The 21,632-nt window shown below is 36.8% G+C and overlaps 1 protein-coding gene across 1 annotated transcript in view; it reads right to left on the minus strand.

Annotated features, from left to right (window-relative positions):
* ARHGAP42 (Rho GTPase activating protein 42) overlaps nt 1-21,632 on the minus strand; it is a 162,138-nt gene that overhangs the window by 62,599 nt on the left and 77,907 nt on the right. The window contains exon 4 of the mRNA XM_040583783.1: nt 15,448-15,519. Coding sequence (XP_040439717.1) covers nt 15,448-15,519 — 72 coding nt within the window. The remainder of the gene's footprint in view (nt 1-15,447; nt 15,520-21,632) is intronic.

The raw sequence follows: 21,632 nt of genomic DNA on the forward strand, positions 1-21,632 counted from the left end.
TTTTTATACCGGTTAAGAAGAAAACTAACAATTTGGAGCTTTCTTGACACCAGGTCAACTTCTGGCCCAAGCGCAATGTTTCCAGGGACGGCACGTTGTATTAACTTCTTCCTTTTTTTCCAGATTTTAACACAACAAAATTTCTCCCTTTAAAGCTAGAAGCAGACAAAACAAAGAGAATAAATAGAAGCAGACTAGAAAGTAAAGATCACTTAGCAGTTTTGACTGCATTAGTATCTTTACTTGGTAACACTTCTGGGAATAAGGCTGTAGAGCCAGAAGGACAGTGTTTCTGGTACTGTACTGATTACTCAGACATGTTTCTGGGAAAAATCTAAAAAATACTGGCCCCAACAGGTGAGTTCCCTTTGCTTGAAAGGTCCTCTGCCGTGCCAGTAAAAAACACATACTTGAATGCAATGAAGCCTCTGAAAACTGTTTACTTCATAAAAATTAACCAAAAGATACACTGAGAAGCAGGTGATTCATTTTCTGGAAGTGAAGAAGCACTCCAGTTTCTGCCAAGATAACTCTCACCTTGCACACTCAGTCGGTGACTCACAGCACACAGGCTCATCCTAAGTGGAGTCACAGACTGATCTCATTCCAGCTTTAGCCTTTTCTTATGCAACCCTCAAAACACTCTCTTATACACAGCTGCTACCCAAATTAATCATCTGAACCGTGGTCCCAGCAATCTGTGCCCATGAGACTGAGAATCCTGCTTTTCCACTCATCAGCAGGTTTACAAAGAAAGTTTCCATGTGAATCTATCTCCTCACAGCTCAGAAGACTGAGGATTGCTTCTGCCTCTAGATTCCACATTGGATCAAACCCCAAGGAGGAAAGAGATGTGGCTGGATAAGAGAGCTCGTGCTGTTACCAGGACAGACAGCATCAGCCAAGACACAAAGCATAAGGTACATCGCCATTAGGAAGGTGCTAAATCCTGGCCGCTGTACTATGTCTCTTATTCCTGTCAGCCTCCATCTTCCTTTCTTCCTTGCATATCCTTCCTGCAAGTAATCGTCATCCCTTCTCTTTTTCCTGGAAACTTATCAACCATTTCTGTCAAAATATCAGCTAGGAACATATAAAAAAAAAAAAAAAAACACTTGAGATAATTAGAGAGGATGCAATAAAAAAAATCTAAACACATAAAAACAGAAATTAAAAAATATTAAACCTTGATGTGTTTTACATTGATGTAAAAGCCATCAATACCGTTTGTATAGACTAAGTTCTGCAGACTGTAAGCAATATAAATACTGTAAATGTCTCTGTAGTTGTTTAACTGTTCTCAGGTATGTCAGGTCACCAAGCCTTAAATCAGTTCAAAAACATCTAAAAAACATATAAAAACCATTTGCTTTAAAAAATGTTTTAAAATGTTTTAAAAAGTATTTTAAAAGTTCAAGAACAGTTTTAAATGCTTCAAATTTCTAACAACCCCATTAGGAGAGCCCTTAACCAAACACTCAGCTTCTAGTATGTAATGGAATTCTACTAACTTCCAGTACCCTCTTTACAGTGTGATCCAGGTTTAAATCCTGGTTTTGTTCTCTCTGCTTAGTTTTCCTCTATAGTTCTATTTCAAAACTGGTTAGACAGTCTCCAAAAATGGAAAATCATCTGTTCAGAAAAAAATTTTACTCAAGATACCACTAATTATAGAACAGCTATTATATGCCAGTTGAAAGTCTAACTCCAAAGCTGTTCTCCTATCCTTCTGGTTTACAGATATCTATGGCTATGAAAAGATCAGACATCAATTATTAAAAAGGTGACTCAATTAAGTCAGATTTTTTTTTTTCTGTTTAGAAAGGCTTTGATTCCATACTGTAACTGATCATATGCATACAACAAATCACTGGCATACTTCCTACAAATTTTAACCACAAGTTGTATTTTTGGATGTAAAGCAGCAAGAGTTATTACATTTGAAGTTGACTTCTCTTTTCCAGTGGGAGCATCAAGAAAGCAGGTGTGTTTTTTTTAATGGTCTGAGTTTGCCACTACTTTCTGTGCAGTATTAGACATCAAAATAGTTATATGTATCTTCAGAATTATTATAGAAATTATTCCTCTCTATTTTTCACAAAGAGCCTTTGCCATCCTTCTCATGTCTTTCCATTTCTTCTAGTTGCAATGACTTCTGGTACTATACTTATCTCTTACCTTATCTTAGCCAAATCTTACATCTGTCCCTAAATAAGAGTTCTACTCTTTTTTTTGTCCTAGAATTCAGATTTAGACTTTAACATGCTAATCTTTACAACAAAAAAACCTTGCACATGTAGTTCAGATTAATTTTCAACAACAATATCCTTGCGCAACCATAAAATAAACATGTTTTGTAAGAGGTGATTTTAAAAGGATCAAGAAAGGAAAAGAAAATAGAAAACATTGCAAAGAAACCTTTTGGAGAAAAAAAACTCAATGAGAATCTATTACTTAATTAGGAAAAAAGTGAACATTGTGAAACATGGCTGTGATGATTTCTGTTTGTCCCCCACCCAAAATTAGTACATATTTTTCTCACCAACTCAAGCTGAAATGCAGAAACTATAGAAGTTGGCACAAAAGTGCAATAGTAAGACTCGAATATAGATCAAGTCAGACACATTTGTCAGTGGAAGAATCTGAAGACAATGGTGAACTCCACTGAGATCAATAAAGCTACATCCCCCTTCTTTCTCTTTGACAACAACTGCAAAAATGTCAATATAATAACACACTGGAGATGTTTCATTGCTGGGATTTTACACTTCAAATGTTTCAAAGACATCTTTTTCATTACCTTCCAAACAAAAATTCAAAATGTGCTTCTACAAAGTTATTGGAATTTTGTTTGGAGTTGTAAATTTGGGGACCATCTCTTACTAAGAAGCAGGACACAGGAAAGTAGAACTGTAGACTAGAAAATTAACTCAACTTAGTTTTGGGAAGACTGATTTGAACTCAGATCCTAAAGATTTTCTGGAAAACGCGAGATCTCAGAGTCTCACAACTTCTCATCTGAGGAGAAAAGAAATAAATTCACCTTCCATTTTATCTTGCCTGAGCTTTTGCTTAGAATTCTCATGGAGGTGGTTGTGGGGGTGGGGGGTTTGGTTTGGTTTTAATAAAATTGAAATTATCATAGGCATATAAGACTACAGACTGCATTTTGATAGATGACCGGATGGGGGGGATTTCTTTTTGGTAGAGATTTTGATTTGTTATATGAATTCTTGCAGCTCAAGATAAAGCCAAAAGAGATTTTCCAAAAGGAAAAATGAAAAGGGGATATAAAATTCCTTCCCTCCTGCTCTCAATCAGAATTTAACATATCGTGAGGTTATAGGCTTTCTCCAAATCTGTGAGAAAGCCTGGAGGTTAAAGGGCATCATTTATGTATTGGTAGCAAATAATATGAAGTGGAACAAAGATATATCATAGTTTATAATGATATGATTGCTGTTCAATATAAAATAAGGTTAATATAGTCATAAATTATAACTTATGTTACTCATAACTACTAGTGAAAACACTTCCAGATTGAAGCTGAATGGATCATGTAGAAAATTAAATGACCTAACAACTATGTATCTTTAAATCAATTCTTTACTAAAAACAAACAACCATATGTAAACCATGAATATCCAGAAAAGAATATGGTGTAAGACACAAATAATTATAATAAAAAGAACATATTGCAACTATGAAGTATAACAAGGCAATAAACTGGGAATACAAGACTGTTTAGCAGCATTAAAGCTATGAAGACAGAAATTAAAAACTGGCAGTTTAATAAAAGAACCTAAATTATAATCATGTAAGCTATGCATAGAACTAGAAGATACTTTAAACCACCCAAAACTAGTTGAAGTTTAGGAAAGAGTTCACATCTGTGTAAAATACTGAATAACCCTGCAAGAGATGGTCTAACTTTCAGGTTCCTAAACTTCTGAAGAAAATTTTCTTTTACCTCTGCAATGCCTTGACAAATCCAAATATAAGGTACTTTCAAAACTGTTTCCTGGAAGAGGCGAATCCTACAGCTATTCCCTAATACTTCCCTATGTAATTCCATCAGATGTGTGTATACAGAAGGTACTTACTAGTGGAGACTAAAAAAAGGCAGAAATGATTCACTATTTCTATGAGATCTAAAATTCTGTTCAAATTAAGAATCAGTTACTATTCAATGAATAAATGTGCTTGCTGGATGTCATTTGTTTCTCTCCAAAAAATTCTCTATTGAAATGGAAAAAAATATTACAAGTTCCCAGCACTGCTGTGAAAAGGCATGCAAACCCACCAATACTGGCAGGTCCCAAAGCGGGACACATTAAACTCCCTGTTATTCAGCTGCAGAGTTGTCTGGAGTTTATTTGGCATTTGCTGATTCCAGGAGTAGCTGCTAGATGTCTGGGAATCTGTTAAATCCCTGCCCAAACAGCAGGACTGGTAAGTCTACATACGTAATCTAGTTTTATTGTTTTTACTGTCTACTAAACATGAAGTATTTTTGCTGCAATATCTTACTTAAGATGTTAGCGTGTTACTGTTTAAAAAATATGAAGAAACTCCCTAGAACAGGAGAAACTGACTCTTTAAACTCTTCTCTGAGGCAGGTTTAAGATAGTTTTCTGAAGCTGAAAATGTTTTATCACAACAGCAAGAGGGTCTCCTATGCCTGTACAAAAGGTTGTGACTTGAAATGATTTAAAAAAGAAAGTTACCCATGCTCTTTAGGAATTCAGAAAGAAGCTTGAATTAACTGTGTATACTTCATCAAAAGTCATCTAGAATAAACTGCTCATGTCATAAGCAATGCAGATACTTGTTAGAAATCAATACGGCTATACATGCCAAATAGAAAGTAAATGAGAACAGAAGATAAAACTCAATCCTAAGTCATTGCTTGCATGATAAAAAGAAAGAAGCCAACTGAGATTTGGGGCATGATATTCTTAACAACAACAAAAAAAAAGGTAAATCAGCAATAACACATATTGTGATTTAGAATATTCAAAATGCTGAAGTCATTGAGTTGTCAACACCATCCATGGAAACCTGTTAACATTAACGTTTACAAAATCAGACCAGAGAGGAGACCTTCTCTACGTAAGTAGAAAGTAGTTGTATTTTTTCTCATTATCTAGTTCCAGCTTATAGAGCTTCCTAAAGTTCATTAGAAAAAAAGAGAAAAAAAAAAAAAAGAAATTACAATGCCTTTTGTTGTTTCTGCTTCATTTCCATATGCATCAAATTCAGCTCAGTTCAGATGACAAAGTCAGGCAAACAGAAGGAAAAAAGGGTTTACAGGTAAAGACAAATAACACCATTGCATGGTTTGGTGGGTTTAGCTTACTCCCTGATGCAAACTGCCACATATGAATTGCATGGACAGAATAAAAGCAGCATTACAACAGATAATAGTGAAGTGAACTGGTCCTACTCATGGAGAACAGGCAGCTCCAATTTTTGCCTAATCTTCTACATCAACACTGGACTAAGCAGGGACAAATCTCTCAGCTTCACCCATGTTTAGACAGCTAGAAGTTGCCCTTTCAAGTTCAGTAGTCAACCAACCTGTTATCCAATGCTGCATCAACAGTGAAAAGAAAGGTTTTGGTTTTCCTTATTCTCTCGTTCTCATACTAAGGACAGGCAAGACACACTTGGCTCTGTAGTTACTGACATAAATGCACAGAAATGCTAAAGGTACAGTATCCAGCTATGGGGAGTGTAAGCACAGCGCAGGGCTGCTACAGGCACAACAGCTTTTGTAGCGCCATCTTTGCATTTGACAGTAAGGCTCACTTTCATCTTAAGAGTCAGGACAGTCAATTTCTCAAATACAAAAAGAATGACCAATGTTAAAAACTGTATTACACTAATCAACAACTTCCTTTGCTCTCCACCACTGTCCCTTTCCTGCCTTCTCTGCTTCTCTTTGTTCCTCCGTCTCCCTAAGTGGCCATCGCCATTCCCTAAGCAGCTGCCTTGTTGGCACCCCAGACCTGATGCTGCTGCTCTCCTCACCCGCATCCCTCCCATGAGCACTGGCTTGTTTCCTCCCCATGGAGGTGTGCTGCCATTTCAGGTTCTCCATACTTCCTTTCCTATGCCAGATTCCCGCACAACTGAAGTATATTTCAGGAATGTCCTGGTACACCAGCAAACTAAAATGTCTATGAAGAGGCCATTTCATCTGCACAGTTAGCATCTTTCTTTCCTTTGTGCACTTAAAGCAAAGAAAATCCAAAAAAGCTGAAAAGAATATAATGTCATTTAAATAAAGCAATTCTGAAAGACTAGCTTATAATTGTCCCATACTTGCTGTTTTATTTGAAAAGCAGAAGATAAAAATATCTCTTAAGTAGTCATTTATTTTTAAAAGAACTCCTTGGGAATCTCTCTTTTGTCCATGCCAGCCAATCAGCCGCCATCACTGATTTCCGTGTCAGCAGCACGTTCAGCACAGCTTACGGTCCCATGCCGCCTTGCACGTCACCGCAACAGGACTGCAGCACTGATCCGAGGAAGAACTTGAGGAGTGTTATGAGAAAATTTTTAGATGAATACACACAATTGGAAACTGTGCTGTTTGCAGATAGGAAAAAAAAGGAAACAGTCTGGGGTTAATGTCAGCAGTGGTTTTATTTTGTTTTGTTTTGAAAGCATCTATTTTCAGAATCCCTCTTACAACACTGATAAAGGAACACAAACTATCACTTTGGGGTGAAGAGTTATGCCTCCCCACTGGTGGTGTTAAGTTCAACCAGTGCTCCCAGTTTACTTCTTAGGGAGGGATGACATTCTCATCAAAACAACCATGTGGGACCACCCCTTCTTGGCAAGCTCCTCAGGAACAAATGGTTCTGTGGTGGCTACTGTAGCCTTAAAGATCCTGAAGTAATGAAGCTGGTTCACTTGGCAGAAAGATAGAGTTCTTGATACTCCCCTGTCTACACCAACATACATTAAAGTTTCAAGTAATGATGCCCATCTTTTGTTACAGTAGAGAAGTGATGCTTTCCAGCTATGATCACCCACTGCACTTCGGAATACAGCTATTTCATACTTGCTTTGCCAAAAGCAAAACTGCTACAACGGTAAGAAAGTACAAGTTGGTATGTTCCCAGGCCCCTGCAAGGACCTGCTGCACAGATACAGCAAGATACTGGATGAAGGGGAACCTGTGGCAATACAGCCAAGTGTCCCAATCAAATTGTTCCCTATTTAGAATGGAAAATGCAGCTCCTCCATAGGTGTGGAATAAAGACACACAGAGCCAATATAATGTCACTAATGCCCAAATATCATAGTTCCATTTTTATGCTGTTGTCTTAAACACACCACAGAACAAAGAGAAGCAATGGAGTTCTTCAGCTGAAGAAACCCCCAACACGTAACAGATTAAGATTTAAGATTTTTTCACTCATGTGAAAAGCCTTGTGATGTAAGTGTGAAGTGTTTGGTACAGCTGTGGCACTATGCAACATCCATGAGCATGACTGAAGTAATCCATGTAGGGTAAGAGAATGCAGCCGCCTTTCTTAAAACATGATGAATTTGGTTTGATAAAGGATGTCAAAATTCAGGGTGAAGTCTTATTTTGAGCATGGGAGGGCAGGGGCATAGGTGCCTTTGACTAGTTGAATGAAGACCTTGTGCACCCTTGTGCAGGGAACAGAATACCAAACTCTGCTTCCTGCAAGCCCTGTCCTGCCCTGTGTTACAGGCAATCGACCAGTTCCTGTATTTCTCTTAAATCCTCCTTGAGATTCTTGAAGAGTCTCGTGAACAACCTTAAGACCTGTGTTTTCAGGTATGGAATGTAATCCCCTCCACACTGGGCCTGATAGCAAGGCTGGAAAGGACATAATAGATGAATAGAGCTACTGTATCCCACAGAGAAAGAAAGAAAAGCTTCCCCCCACCCCCCTTCCCCAAACCGAGAATATTCGCCAATTCCTCCATGCCTTGAAGCACTCAATAAGAAGTTCAGCTCCCCTGTGAACTGGAAATTAAGTTTGTAGGTGAATGTCCTTGCTCATACTTTTAATCACAGCTCAGAAGTCCAGCAGGATTCTAGCAGCTGAGTGGGGTCAGGATGCAATAAATCCTTCCTGTGACATGGATTACAGTGGGCTGATCTAAATTATAAAGAAAAAATCCCTTTAATTAGAAAATATGAATGTTTTCTTGCAATTTTATGTTCTTTTGTTGTTTTCTAGTAGAAGGGCTAATACTTATCTCAGTTTTGATTTTTTTTTGTTTACTAACTGCAGATTTTTTAAATAAATGGTTATTCTTGCCAACAAAAATGCAATGCATACTCACTTAAGCAATTCCACAAATTAACACATTTATTCTAAGCCTTAATTCTTACATGTTAGGGCACAACACAGTGAATTACATTTTATATTTACTATAGAGGACTAATTTATTTATCCTTAATTTATATTTGTTTTCTCTTGGATGTAAATTAGTATTTTATTAAAGTGCAGAAAAACACCACTTCAGAAACCGGATTTATTGAGTGAGCCAGTTCATCATACTAACTTCTAACAGAAAGAATGCATTTAACAGAATTTATTAAAACAGATTTTGCACATAATATTAAACTGGTTTACTAACAAACACCTGCAGTTAATGAATTGAACTGACAGTTTTTAATCACTGTGTCCATAATCTTTTAGTTTTGAGATTTGAGGTTTTGGTCTTATTTTTTAAAGTAATACACTAGACATCAAAAAAGCTTATAGGTTTGTTCTTTTTTGTGTTAACTTCCTAAAAGTTTCCCAGCTTTGAATGAAACAGTTATTGAACTGAAGTAAACTGGCAATAAGAAAAAAAAAAAATCTGCTGCATTTGCAGAATGACAAGAGCAGTCCCAAGCAGATTAGTCACTTCAAAAAATCTCTAGGTCCAGGTGCTCAGCCAGAGATATCTCCCAGCTTAATGGTTTAGCTTTCCACAGAAGAAGACTGCCTGAAAAGATGAAGTGTGTGCACACTGGGCTTTTCACCATTATTTTTGTAACTTTCCAAATATTTCACATACAGAAGCATGAAAGAAGCTGCAGCTAGTCTTACCATTACAATACAATTATTTTCTACTTTTTTAAAAATAGTTTTAATAGAGATTACCAAATTGATGCAAGTCTTTCACAGCTTATTTCCATAAATGTATTTTAATAGCTATATTTTTAAAAGAAAATACATTTGTTCTATTTTTTAAATCATTTTTACACTATGGATTTCCATTAAATGCAAATTACAAAGGGAAAGTAGACAGCTGCAGCTGATAAAATACCAATCCAGCTACTCCGAATTTTAGGATCTGGGTCAATTCACAGAAGATTCTATACACAGACACTGAAATCCAGAAGGAAACAGCAAAAAACTTATAACAAACATTTTTAACAATATTTAATCTGAAGAAGTTTTCAAATTTTCAAATTTTCCTACAACTGTAACAAACAAAATTAACCATTATAAAGCCAATATTTTTTTAAGCTTAGCCCCCTAATTTCTCAGATCTTGCATATGTCAATACCAGTTTAAATAAGATAAGAGATTAAACAAAATATTCTGAATTATTTCTCAGATAAAAATGATCTAGGACCCATACCTTGAAATTAAAAGTATTTATAAATGCAATTTACAACTCTCTTACAGTTCACAAACTTAATCCAAAACTCAAGGATTCAAAACTCAAGGATTTCTAGAAGTAACAGAAAATTTGTACTTCTCTATCTACCAGAGAGGGATCTCTAAAAGCCTATAATATCTAAACAGATTGTCACTTGAGTTTTCTATTGGTACATCAGATTTTTTTGTTTGCAGCTGACTCATGACCATTGAGTAGCCTCATGCTCAGTCACTCCATCTTACACTTTCATCCCAACCCTCCAGTCCTCCTCCTCTATCTCGGCAACACCCCCAACCTACATCAACCCTATGTGTGTCAGCTGTGTCAACCAGCTGTGTCAGCACTACCAGATTTTTTTCTATCTGGTCATCACCAAAAATAAAAAACACAGACCAATCTCAAATCGCCCCTTGGGATCTTCTGATTAGTAACTGCTCTCCACCCAATCTCTCCCATAAACAAAACTCATTGCCCTTTCCCCATGAGCCAGTTCCTTAGACAGATTTGCTTTCTTACACTAACCCCCATCTAAACTAAAGTCTCCTGAAGAGTGCTTTAAAGGCCTTGCTGAAATAGAAATAGGTTTGATCCACTGCATTTCCTTGCCTACAGAGTAAGTTAGCTTATAAAAAAAGATATTAGGTAACCCTGGTGGTAACCACTTTTGGGAAACTATGTTGCACTTTAACTCAAAACATTTCACCAGCATCCTGGCCTGGCCTTTACTTCTGCTTCTTTCCCTGTCCCTCTGCCCTCTATGGTTCAGACAGACATTAAAATGTCCCAAAACTAGTGGACACAAGTACCAAACCCTGGGTAACAGATGCTGCTTGTAATGAAACACCTTCCACCGTACCTATAGAGCGAGTTCGTTCTTTTTTCTCAGTTAAAGGACAACAAGGGCTATAATTTGATCAGATACTAAGGAATCCAGTTCACAAAATGGGCATTCTGGCATTTCTAACTGATCTTAGTTAACTACCTAAAACTCTGCTTCAACGGCTTTCCAACAGACTTTTAAAAATGGGGTTTTGTTGTTTGTTTTATGCTCCTCAACTTCTGGACAATCCAAATAAAACACAGAGCATGCCAGCTCCTGCATGTCTACCACATGTGAGTATAGATGTGGACATAGAGGCAGGGAAATTAATCCCAGCAGTGAACATGGATTTGTTTCCTAAGTAGAAAGGAATTCACAGCTTCGAATGAATGAATGAAAGTAAGTAATAATAAAAAATAATCCTCCTGTCCAAAGTAAATAATTTTATGAAACAAACAGATGGAATCGTAAGGAGGAAACAAAACTCTCCTTTTAAGTCTTAAAAACAAAATTGCTTCTGTTGCCTTTGATCTAATTTAAGTTGCACTAAAGGTCAACGAACATTGGGACAAATATTGCTAAGTACTGTACGCGATGGATAAAAAGAAACACGAGCGTTTGGCCTTATTGTGCAGAATACATCACACGATGATCTCACCCCCATTACCAGCTGGGGGCTCGCAAAGCGCGTTCACCAAATAAGGGAAAACGCTGCGTGCCCGAGATCCTTTCCCAGTTACCTCACCCAGCTTTCCCTCGCCTCTCCACAATAATTGCAAAGGTCATATTTTTTAAACTCAGATGGAGTAAATCAACAGACTATCCAATGCAAAGCTGGGTCTGTGTAGTCTCTGGAGAGGACTCAGCTTTATTTAAACTGAGTGTGTGCAGAAAAGGAAGAACTGAAATATGTGGAATGAAAACAGAAGGGCGAGTAGTATAAATCAAGAGGAGCAAGTGATGTAGATTTGCGTATCGCTGGTTTGATTACAAACACTAATGTTTTATAAGGAACGTTTCTCAAATTTGTTTGGTACCTTCAGGTTTTTGAAGTCCATGCGAAGAATTGGTCTTTAATGTTATTCTTGTGACGTTCCAAAAACACTTGAACTTTGCGCTCTGGTTTATGCTGTCCTTGTATTTGAAATATAGCTTTGTAACATCAACAGGATATATTTTATCCTCCATATTCTCTTCGATTTCTGTGATCATATTCTTTGCCTAAACTTTATTCACTTTTGAAGAAAGAATAAAATAATCTCATTCTCTATATTAAATGCAACAATAGGGTAATCCTAAGTAGTTCATCGTGGCAGTAAAAATCTTGCAAAGTTACATAACATTAAAATGAAATGGTGATTGCCATAGTGAAAACTGTCATTAATTTATAACATTTTCTCTTTGTGGGTTGGGGATTGCTTGGTTTTATCTCCATTTTATCAGGTGTTTTAAAAAACAAAGAAAAAATACCAGTAAGCAATCTTAAGTGCTTCTCACATAATCTTCCCCTCACCAAAATCTGACAGTAGCACATAATATCATTTCCTACAATGTATATTGGTAACACAACTACCTAACTTTTTCCTTTCCAAAAAATTTGGAATCACATCTTAACAGGGTACTAAAACTAATATTTTCAAAGTCTACTTGGAAGACAGAGAATCCAACACCCACCACTGCTTATAACACAAACTCTCATAACGTAAGGCTGATCGCAAACACCAGCCACTTGCATCTCTAGCTACTGCTGAAATTGCCAACACAGAAGGCATATAAAATTAACCTCATGCTTCTGTATCTAGTATCTTAAAACGTCGCTCCATAAGATGTTACGATGCAAATTAATTCCAAATTCAAAGCTCTAGAAATATATAATATGACATAACTATCAGCTATCCTGTGGAATCTGTACCATCTCTACCTCTCTTCAGAAAGGAACACACAAAGAAATGTTTTGGGATTCTTTGTGGAGGGGAGGGATAACAAGAGAAATGGGAGCAATTTGGGGTTTAATATGAACACAATTCTACACACTGTTTTAAGTTAATACTAAGGGAGACAACAGCTCAAGCCTGATATTTCAGAGCAAAAAGTAACATTTGATACATGGTCCAGTCCATATAGCTGATGTGTCTAGAGAAGACCTCAAATAAAAAGTGACATTCTCAGTGTCCTGTAAAACTTGCTGCTGAAATCCAAGGCACAAGAAAGCATCTACATTTTTTGTTTGGCTATCAGTTCAGATCGTCTCAGAGGAGTTCAGAGAGTCAAATCTCTGTGCAAACCTTCATTAATTGCAGATAAATAACTAGCAAGCTTAACTCATCCCATATTTGTAAGAGTTCATAAATGGTCAGTTTGAGCCCAGTGAAGAGCCATGGAGGTAAGCGATCTGACCATGCTCTACTTCACTAACAATGAGTTTCAGAAAGCCCTAATTTCTACTCTATTTCATATTGGTCTCATTACTCCTAGATCTCATGTTGCTATTTTGTATTTACTAGAAAACCAGTAGTAAATGTAATTAATCTCTCACTCCTTTGTGTCGACTCCACTTAGTTAAAAGCCAGCTGTAATTGCTTTCCCTGATAAAAATCAATTCGGAGGCAAACATTTGTACCGCTACCCAGGTTATGCAGGTGGTCTCATTTTTGAGCTTGACAGTTGAACTCCATAAGCAGTGCAAGAAAAGATGAGTTTATTTGAAATTTTATAAAGCAATGAGCTGGAAGAGCTCTCTCTATGATATCAACGTGTCAAGCCAGTATTCTGTACTGCCCAAAACACACATAGCACTGCATAATAAAGTGCATTAGACACTGGAATAACAGTTAGCTGAGCCAAGCTCTCTCCTGAACTCATTCAGTAGACTGTTGTGTGACCAGACAGAAGTCAAAACAATCACTTTTTCCACAAATTATATAAGATAGGAAAATACCTGTATTTTATCTGGAAGAGCTATGGAAAAGAAACCAGCCATTGTGATATACCAGAGAGGGCCCAACTTGCCTTGTAGTGTCCTGCCTTTAATGTTAAATACTTGCTGAATCAAAAAACAAAGAGATTCATTTTCAATTAGATCATTAAATATCTGTTGACATCTACTGAGCAGTATATTCAAAGGAGACATGGATGTCTTACACAGTTCTGCAGAGAGCCCTGTGAACCAGCTGTGGCTCATTTCTCAGATGTACCAGGCCAGTCAATAGTAGGGCAAGTTAGGCTTTCAAACAGGGCACTCTGCAGAGAAGAATGACATCCCTTAAACTACAGGAATATGAAATGAAACAGTAAACAAAGAACTGAACAATGCAAATAAAACCTACTGAAAAATAAAAATAATTTTGTGTTGGAATTAAATTCTGATTTGTGCAGCATAGTAAATAAACTCCCAGCCCCGCATCTCAAAGCAGCATAGGGGTGGGACAAGAGAAGAATGCAGTTGTACACAAAAACATATCAAGTAAGAGGGTAAAGAACATCCATTTCAGAGAAATCTGACCTCAAGTTCACAGTAGAAATTCTTCCCAAACATTTACTTAGTTCCTGTGCGGAAGCAGCCTCATCTGTTTGCTACACATTCACAACAAGCAGTACAAAAAGTATAAAGCTTCAGTCTCTCTTTCCAATAGCTCTGTTCCTCTTTGGAGGTTGTTTGAGTACAGCACAAGTGTAACCTCAGCTACAACACCAAAGAAAGATTTTTTTGGTACCCGTTTAACCTTGCAAATGGAAAATTTCCCAGAAAATTTTAAGCACTAATACAAGATTCAAAATGCTTCAGAAGCAGCGTATTTATGTAGACAGCAGGAACTGTTACTAACAATACCTCTAATGGACTACAGCAGCTGCCATTATGCATCTTTCTGAGACTATGATCAAAGCAGTCACTGCTAACTACTTAAAGGCTCCAGGATCAGACTGAAAATAGCTCTTCTGGACTAACAGTTCCTTCCAGCATCTTTTACCCCACTATATATGATTTCCTGGGCTGACTACTGAACCCTGGTATAGACAACATGCACTGTTTCTCTAGCACAGATCGTAAAATCATGCATCACAGAATCGACTAGGTTGGAAAAGAGCTTCAAGATCAAGTCCAACCACTAACACAGCACTGCCAAGTCCACCACTAAACCATGTCGCTAAGCACCATGTCTACACATCTTTTAAATACATCCAGGGATGGTGACTCAGCCACTTCCCGGGGCAGCCTGTTCTGATGCTGGACAACCTTTTTGGTGAAGAATTTTTTCCTAATTTCCAGTGTAAGCCTTCCTCAGCTTGGCACAATCTGAGGCCATTTACTCTTGTCCTGTTGCTTGTTATCTGGGAGAAGAGACCTACCCCCCACCTCACTACACTCTCTTTTCAGGTAGTTGTAGAGAACAATAAGGTCTCCCCTAAGCCTCCTTTTGTAGCACTTAACACCAAAGAACTGGCTTAGAGCACTAACTGGAGCACTTCTACCATAGGAAAATCTCTGGGCAACATGAAGATGAATAATCTGGCAAAATGAATATGAATCACTGCACTACATTGGCTGTGTGAAGTGGAGAGGGAAAGCAGAGACTGAAAGAGAGTATGCCTGAAGTGCACTGACTCCTTTCAGTCTTTATACAATAGCCCCTTGAGGACCACTGCACCCATAGCAGCTCTCTGAACCCCCTGTACGGTTCTGGGATAACCCAAGATGCAACATAATGTAAATGCAGACATCAGAAGATGAACATAACTCCAGATGGTAAGAATACTCAACAGTAGCAAGAGCTGTACCCTATGCACATAATCAGTTTGAACTCCGTTTCTAAATCATCTCCTCCTCTGAAGCAAAGAATACAGTGTGATTTACTAATACATTAATGAGGATGGCATCAAGTATGTTTGAATACAAAATGCCTGTTTTCAGTCCAGTCTTCAAAACACTGAAAAACTCAAACATGAAATGAAAAAGAACTGTTTCCACAGCCACTTACTTTTGCTGCTCCTATTTGCTCTTTACGAAACTTCTCCAGTGGTGCTATTAGCACATCATTAGCATTCTGGATCTGCAAAGTTAAACATAAAGCATATCTTTTTAATAAAGATTATTTGCAGAAAGCGGTGTAATTATAACTCTGCCAATATGCAAGACTGAAAAATTAATGTCCATAACATTCAGATAAAAGCATATGGATAGAAATCAAACAATTATGTTGTCTTTACATAAAACATACAACATATGTGTTCACTGGTCTGTTAGGGAAAATTTCCATGAATGACTAAAGCAATTATAAGGAATGATGGAGTAAGTTTATTTGCAATATACAGAAGGACTTTCTAGTGGTTTACTTCCATTTCTTGGATCTTGCCTAAAACCAGAATAGAAAACGAAAACTTCCAGGAACATGTTTTGGCAGAACAGAGAAGACAAACACAGTAGTACCAACAGCAATGCCTGAAAAAGCCTATGTTTACAGAATCTGAATCTTTGATAGCTGAATCTTTTTGGTTGCCTCTCTGGATGATATACACCTCATTATACTGATCAGAGAAGACTAAAGGCAGACAACTCTGAAAAGTGGGCAATTTACAAAATACTTTAGATTGGATTCCTTCACTTTTCTAGTTTTTAAACCAATTTATGATGTCCTGCAGTTATTTTTATCACTTTAACCTAAACATGGGTTCCTAATGAATCACAGTTTTCCCCTCATGGTCTCTGTTTAGTGCAAATCCAGTCCTGGGAACCCCCCTCTGAAGACCATTCCCAGCAGCAACCACACGAAGTGATTCCTAGCCATTTGTGCTGGAAGCACAGGTGCAGCAGAATACAAAAGCCAGCCATGCCATTGAGCCATTCATCAAAATTAAAAAAAAAAAAAAAAAAAAAAAAAAAAAAAAAGGTAGCATTATTTTACCATGTACCTTTTAGAAATAGGCAGAATAACCATCTAAACTGACTTTACTGCAAAAAAATCAGATGAAACTAAAAACTGCCAACACATCAGAAATAAAGCATAATAAAACATATTACGGTATTCTATTAACCTAACTACAGGCAAAATTTTAGGTTTTCTGCACAAATAGGTTTTTTTTCTCCTCACTAGTCCAGTCTTTACCATACTCATCACATTCCACATTGGGCTTTGGCAGGTTTAGAGGTCTGGGCACAGATAACATGTACCTAAGCCAAATGTGAATAAATACTGTTCTTGTGATTCTTCCATAACAATAATCGATAAGTCACATTGTCAGTTGAGCACGAAAGCTTCCCAAAAGGCTGTAATAATAAACATATAGAATAAACCCATTGAAACACAAACATGTTTCCTTTCCTCCCAAACTTAACATTACAATTTGAAAGACCACAGAATCACCACATCTCTCCATAGGGCAAAGTTTCAGGAGAAGTCGAGACTCTGTTTGACATCCTAATGTAACAAAGTCCAAGACAGCAAAGGCAACACTTGGCATGCTCAATGATGCAGTGATCAAAATGTGCTACATTTAAAAATAAAAGTTAAGCTCAGAGGATGTGGGACGTGGCTTTGCTGGGCTGCAGTACAATGTTATTCACTTCCACAGTTATATATGCAACTATGAATAGACAGTGGGTATCACAAGGCTAATTAAAATATGTCACACACATCATCTAGACATGGTCTGCACCTCTGAATAGATCTGCTGAGCCACATCAACAGAACATGCCGCAAGCTCATCCCTGGGTTGAAAGCTTCTACTGACAAAAGCCCTGATGTGGCAATTCACCTCCAAGTAAAATTAGGAGCTAGGCAAGTAACTGACTTTGGTGGGGAGAACATGCTAGCAAAGTACCAGAGAGAATCCTGGCAGACGCATTTCAACAGCTGGTATTAAAAGATGCAGAATGCTCCACTGTAAAAAGACTCCTGTTGATTTCCACCAGGCTGTGCCTAGCTTTTGGAAACTGAAAATTACAGAGAAAGAAGAATTTTTGCCTTACATAAGCATTTATTCATTTCTGTTTATGTCCGATTCCTACCACTGCAATTACATTACAGTTTCCTTGTTAAGGGTTACAAATGCCAATTCCCCCCCAAAGTAGGAATCTAATCCTCCTACAATCCTTTCTATAGAAATCCAATTGCTTTAGAAAATCTGAAATTTTTACTGTGTGGTCCTAATAGAGTAACTTTCTTCCTGCCAAGATGATAATACGCCTCCTACTCAGTTACTGTGCCGGGTTGAAATCACAGTCACTTGGAACAGGCAAACAATGTCAAAAAGACAGTAACAGTTTCTGGAAATAGCAACTTAGAAATCCATGTTTTGTTTTAAATACAGATTTTATCCTTAAAAGCTTATTCAGATTAGTCACACCTTTAAAGAAGTTACACTTTCTTGATCCAAGAGTTATTATTGAATGCTGCACAGTTCCAGCTCCCAGCACAGCTAATACGTGGCAGTCAGTCAAATAATGTGATTGTTTCTCTTGTTTGGCAAAAGCACAGGTCTTCCCCCAGAAAAACAAAACAAAACAACAACAACAACAAAAAGGAATCATGAAGTTTTAACTTAGTGTCAGTTCATCAATCTTTTTTTAATTAAGATGCTAGACAAGTAGTAGAGGCAGGCATAATAGGAAAATATTACTTTGATGATTGAGAGAGCTATATATTAGATCTAGTAAAAAAGAAACAGATTTTTCTAAGCTAAAGAACTTAATCAGCTTCTAAACTTTATGTATAACTTGCTATTTAGTACTACTGATAAAAATACCTTTACAGTGAGTACCACCAAAATCACATTAAATTTGTAAAAAAATACTTTAAAAAGAAACATTTAAAAATAAAAAATACTTTCCCTAAGCCAGATTTAACAATTTATGAGGTCTTCTCTGTTTGCATAACTGCAACATTTCAATACGTTCTGACAGCATTCGAGCCAATGTGGTGAAGCACTGTAGTGTTGTCTTTTGTGATTCATAATCTTCCACTTTTCCAACTCAGCCTCATGATCTTCCACTTTTCCAGTCCACCCTTCTTCCTTTCAGAAGTTAGCTGTGAAACTGATCTGATGTACCAATAATGAGATTAAATTGTGGTTTTCACACATCACAGAGAAACTCTACATCTATACTTGGAGACATTTTTAACTAGCATTTTTCAAAACTTTTTTACTAAAAATTTCAATCATCAGTAGAATGAAGAAAAAAATGTAAAATCAACTAACAACATTATGAGAATTCTAATTATTACACTATGTTAGAAAGGGAAGAATAAAATTTTGGTAAATAGTTTTAGATTTTCTTAAATTTGTCAATGTTATTTTTTTGAATGAGTTTTCTAGCCCTGAATTTGAGGTAGTGAATGATATGTACATGCATAATTCTTCTTCATTTTCTTTTACTTAGGTATGATATAAACAGTGGATATAAAGAGAAATTTAACTAGAATATTGTTGCAGCTCAATATTATTAAGTAATAACAACCAACACAGAAACTGAAATTTTAAGCCTTGAAGTACTTTACAAGCTTTGAGCTTCACTTGGCAATCTACAATATTAAATTGCAGTAAAAAGAACAGTTAATAAATAGCTTTTGAGTTTTATATTTTTATTTGTAGGGCTAAGGACCAGGTAGGTCACAGAGAGAATTAACAGAATTCCCAATTGCTAGAAGATGACAGTAACAGTACCAAGTGAGGCACTTTTGGAGTGATGGAATTAGGAATCATATCAAGCTTATCTGAATTACAGCAAAATGTTTTATCTTTGAAAAACTTTTGGTTTATATATTGTGTCTGGGAAAGACATTTTTTTTCCTCCAAATTCGCTACAAGTACTTGCCACTGGAACACAGAATTATCACACTTGCATATAGAAAATAAAAGCAAGTTCCCTGAAATAGTGACTCATGAATTCTGGATGCTGACAAACACTAATTTGCTTCATGTTGGTATAAGACACATAGAAAATACCAATTCAATTCATTCAAAGAAGGGAACACATCTCATAGCTAATATATTCATAGTAATGCATTTCTAATATAGAAACATACTGCTCTGCTAGACAACAAGAAATAATTTAATTTTAAATCCTTCCCCCAATTCCTAACATCTGGTCTGCCAGAAAAAACACTTCTTTCAGTCTGTGGTGTGTATCAACAGCTCCTAATCAATACAACTTCAAATACAATAGCAGAGACCAAACACAGACAACCAGGCATTTATGTAAGCTAGTTATGGATCAGGTTTACATGCTACAAAGAATATACACGTGTTGATAAAACAATCAGTCATCTATTTAAGTCCCAGTTTCTATTTTAAAAGTTAAAAAGTGTAAATATTGCATAAAGCTAGTAACTCGAATTTCAGTGCCTGTAACTACTTGACCTTAGTAGGACAAATATTTTTACAGCTCTGTACGGAAAACTCTACACAGACAAATCACATATTTAAAAAAAACCAAAAAAAAAAAAATATATTTCAAGTTTATCTTAATCCCCTTACAGAAAAAGACGATATCAAACAATATCCAAGTTTGTGTTAATTATCACTAACAATGCCAGTTATTTCAAGCTGAGTTTACATTCAGGCAGTAAAGCAGGTTCAGAAGATAACGAAGTTTTAAATACGGACTAGTAATAACAACGGCTGGACACTTCCATGTAGAATTGGTGAGGCAACATTCTGCTTCTAAGCAAAAACCTAGTGCTGTACCAAGTGGTCTTAATACACTGCCACAAGGGGATGCTTATAAATCGCATGCCAATCAAGGTCAGGAGTACTTATATATGGCTGAATAAATTACTTTTCTCTCATGTTTTTTTCAAGTTAACATTATTTTTTAATTTTCTATATTGCATAGCTTATGTGTAAAAATAAATTACTATAGTAATTAGTGTCACACCTGAAATGACGGTTCCTTCAAATAGTCAAAAAATGACACAGGAGAATATGCACAAATGCTGTCTTTAGCACACAGAAAAGTCTGCTTACGGAGTCCTCATGAAACATTAGAGGAAGAAACACGCCTCTGAAGAACAATATAGAGAAGGAATCTAACTTTGGATGTTAGGTCTCCTCAAGAAGTTTTTCTTCTCTACTTATTACAGAGCAAGCAGAACAAAAATCATCCACCCTTGGATAAAGTTGGTCTTCATGAATATTCCTGCCACAGATTGTACCATCAACTTTTTAAACCTAAACATTTTTATTCTAACAAGTGCACACTGCTATAAGGTGTATATATACACAGGGGAAAAAAAAATGCTCGTACATCTAGTATTTGAAACTTAACACTGCAATCATAATTCCAGGTTTTCTGTATCCTGACTTTGTAATTACTTGGTAGGGGTCTTCATAAATAAAAGTCTTCCTGATACATTTTTCCCCTCAGACCATGTAATTATGCGTGAGTGGGTAAACTAGATTTGAAAGCTTTATCTTTCCAAGTATCTGCCATCAGAGTCTGTGTTATTCCCTCCCCTCTTTTTTAAAAATAACACTTTCAGAAGTATTTACTAATCCAGAAATATTGATTTTTGGAGAGATGAAGTAAGATAGGGGTTTCATTAAAAGCATTCATATTTCAGAGACAAATGTCCTACAGAAAGAATGGTCTGTCTTTTTATCTCTGTGTCCTTTAATGATGCTGTACTTTAATGCTTGGGCATCAACTCCTGTTCTGCTCCCATCAATGCCTCTTCCTACTTCCAGGCTATGAAAAACTGAAAAAGTTTGAGACAAGTACAGATAATGTATCCACTCCTGTATGAACCAGGAGATCCTGATCTTCCCCTTCATCTGGGAAGTGATACCCTTTAATGTTCATCTGAAAAGAAACTGGTGGCATACTCTCTTTGTTGAGTGATGCTGAGACAGAGACAAGTGCTACCAGAAAGCATACCCCCTCATTTATGGGGAGCTAAATTTGATCTTGGAACATAGATCGCTGGTGGACCTTAAGATCTGAGATGGTTTAGGATACTTTTGATAGAATTTTGACAATCCCATATCTTGACCAAAACCAGATTCTCCTGCAAAGCTCAAATCTTTCTGGCACAGAAAAAATTAAGGTGGGGACTGAAGGAGATAGTGACCCTAACACTGTCAGAGGTCTCCAGTTCCGCAGTCAGTTATGCCTTAGCTCCACCCATGCAGGACTCCTTTGCTGGAGGTGATGGCTCACCACTCTTGT

The sequence above is a fragment of the Falco naumanni genome, chromosome 2 (genome assembly GCF_017639655.2).
Source record: "Falco naumanni isolate bFalNau1 chromosome 2, bFalNau1.pat, whole genome shotgun sequence".
NCBI classification, from domain to species: domain Eukaryota; kingdom Metazoa; phylum Chordata; class Aves; order Falconiformes; family Falconidae; genus Falco; species Falco naumanni.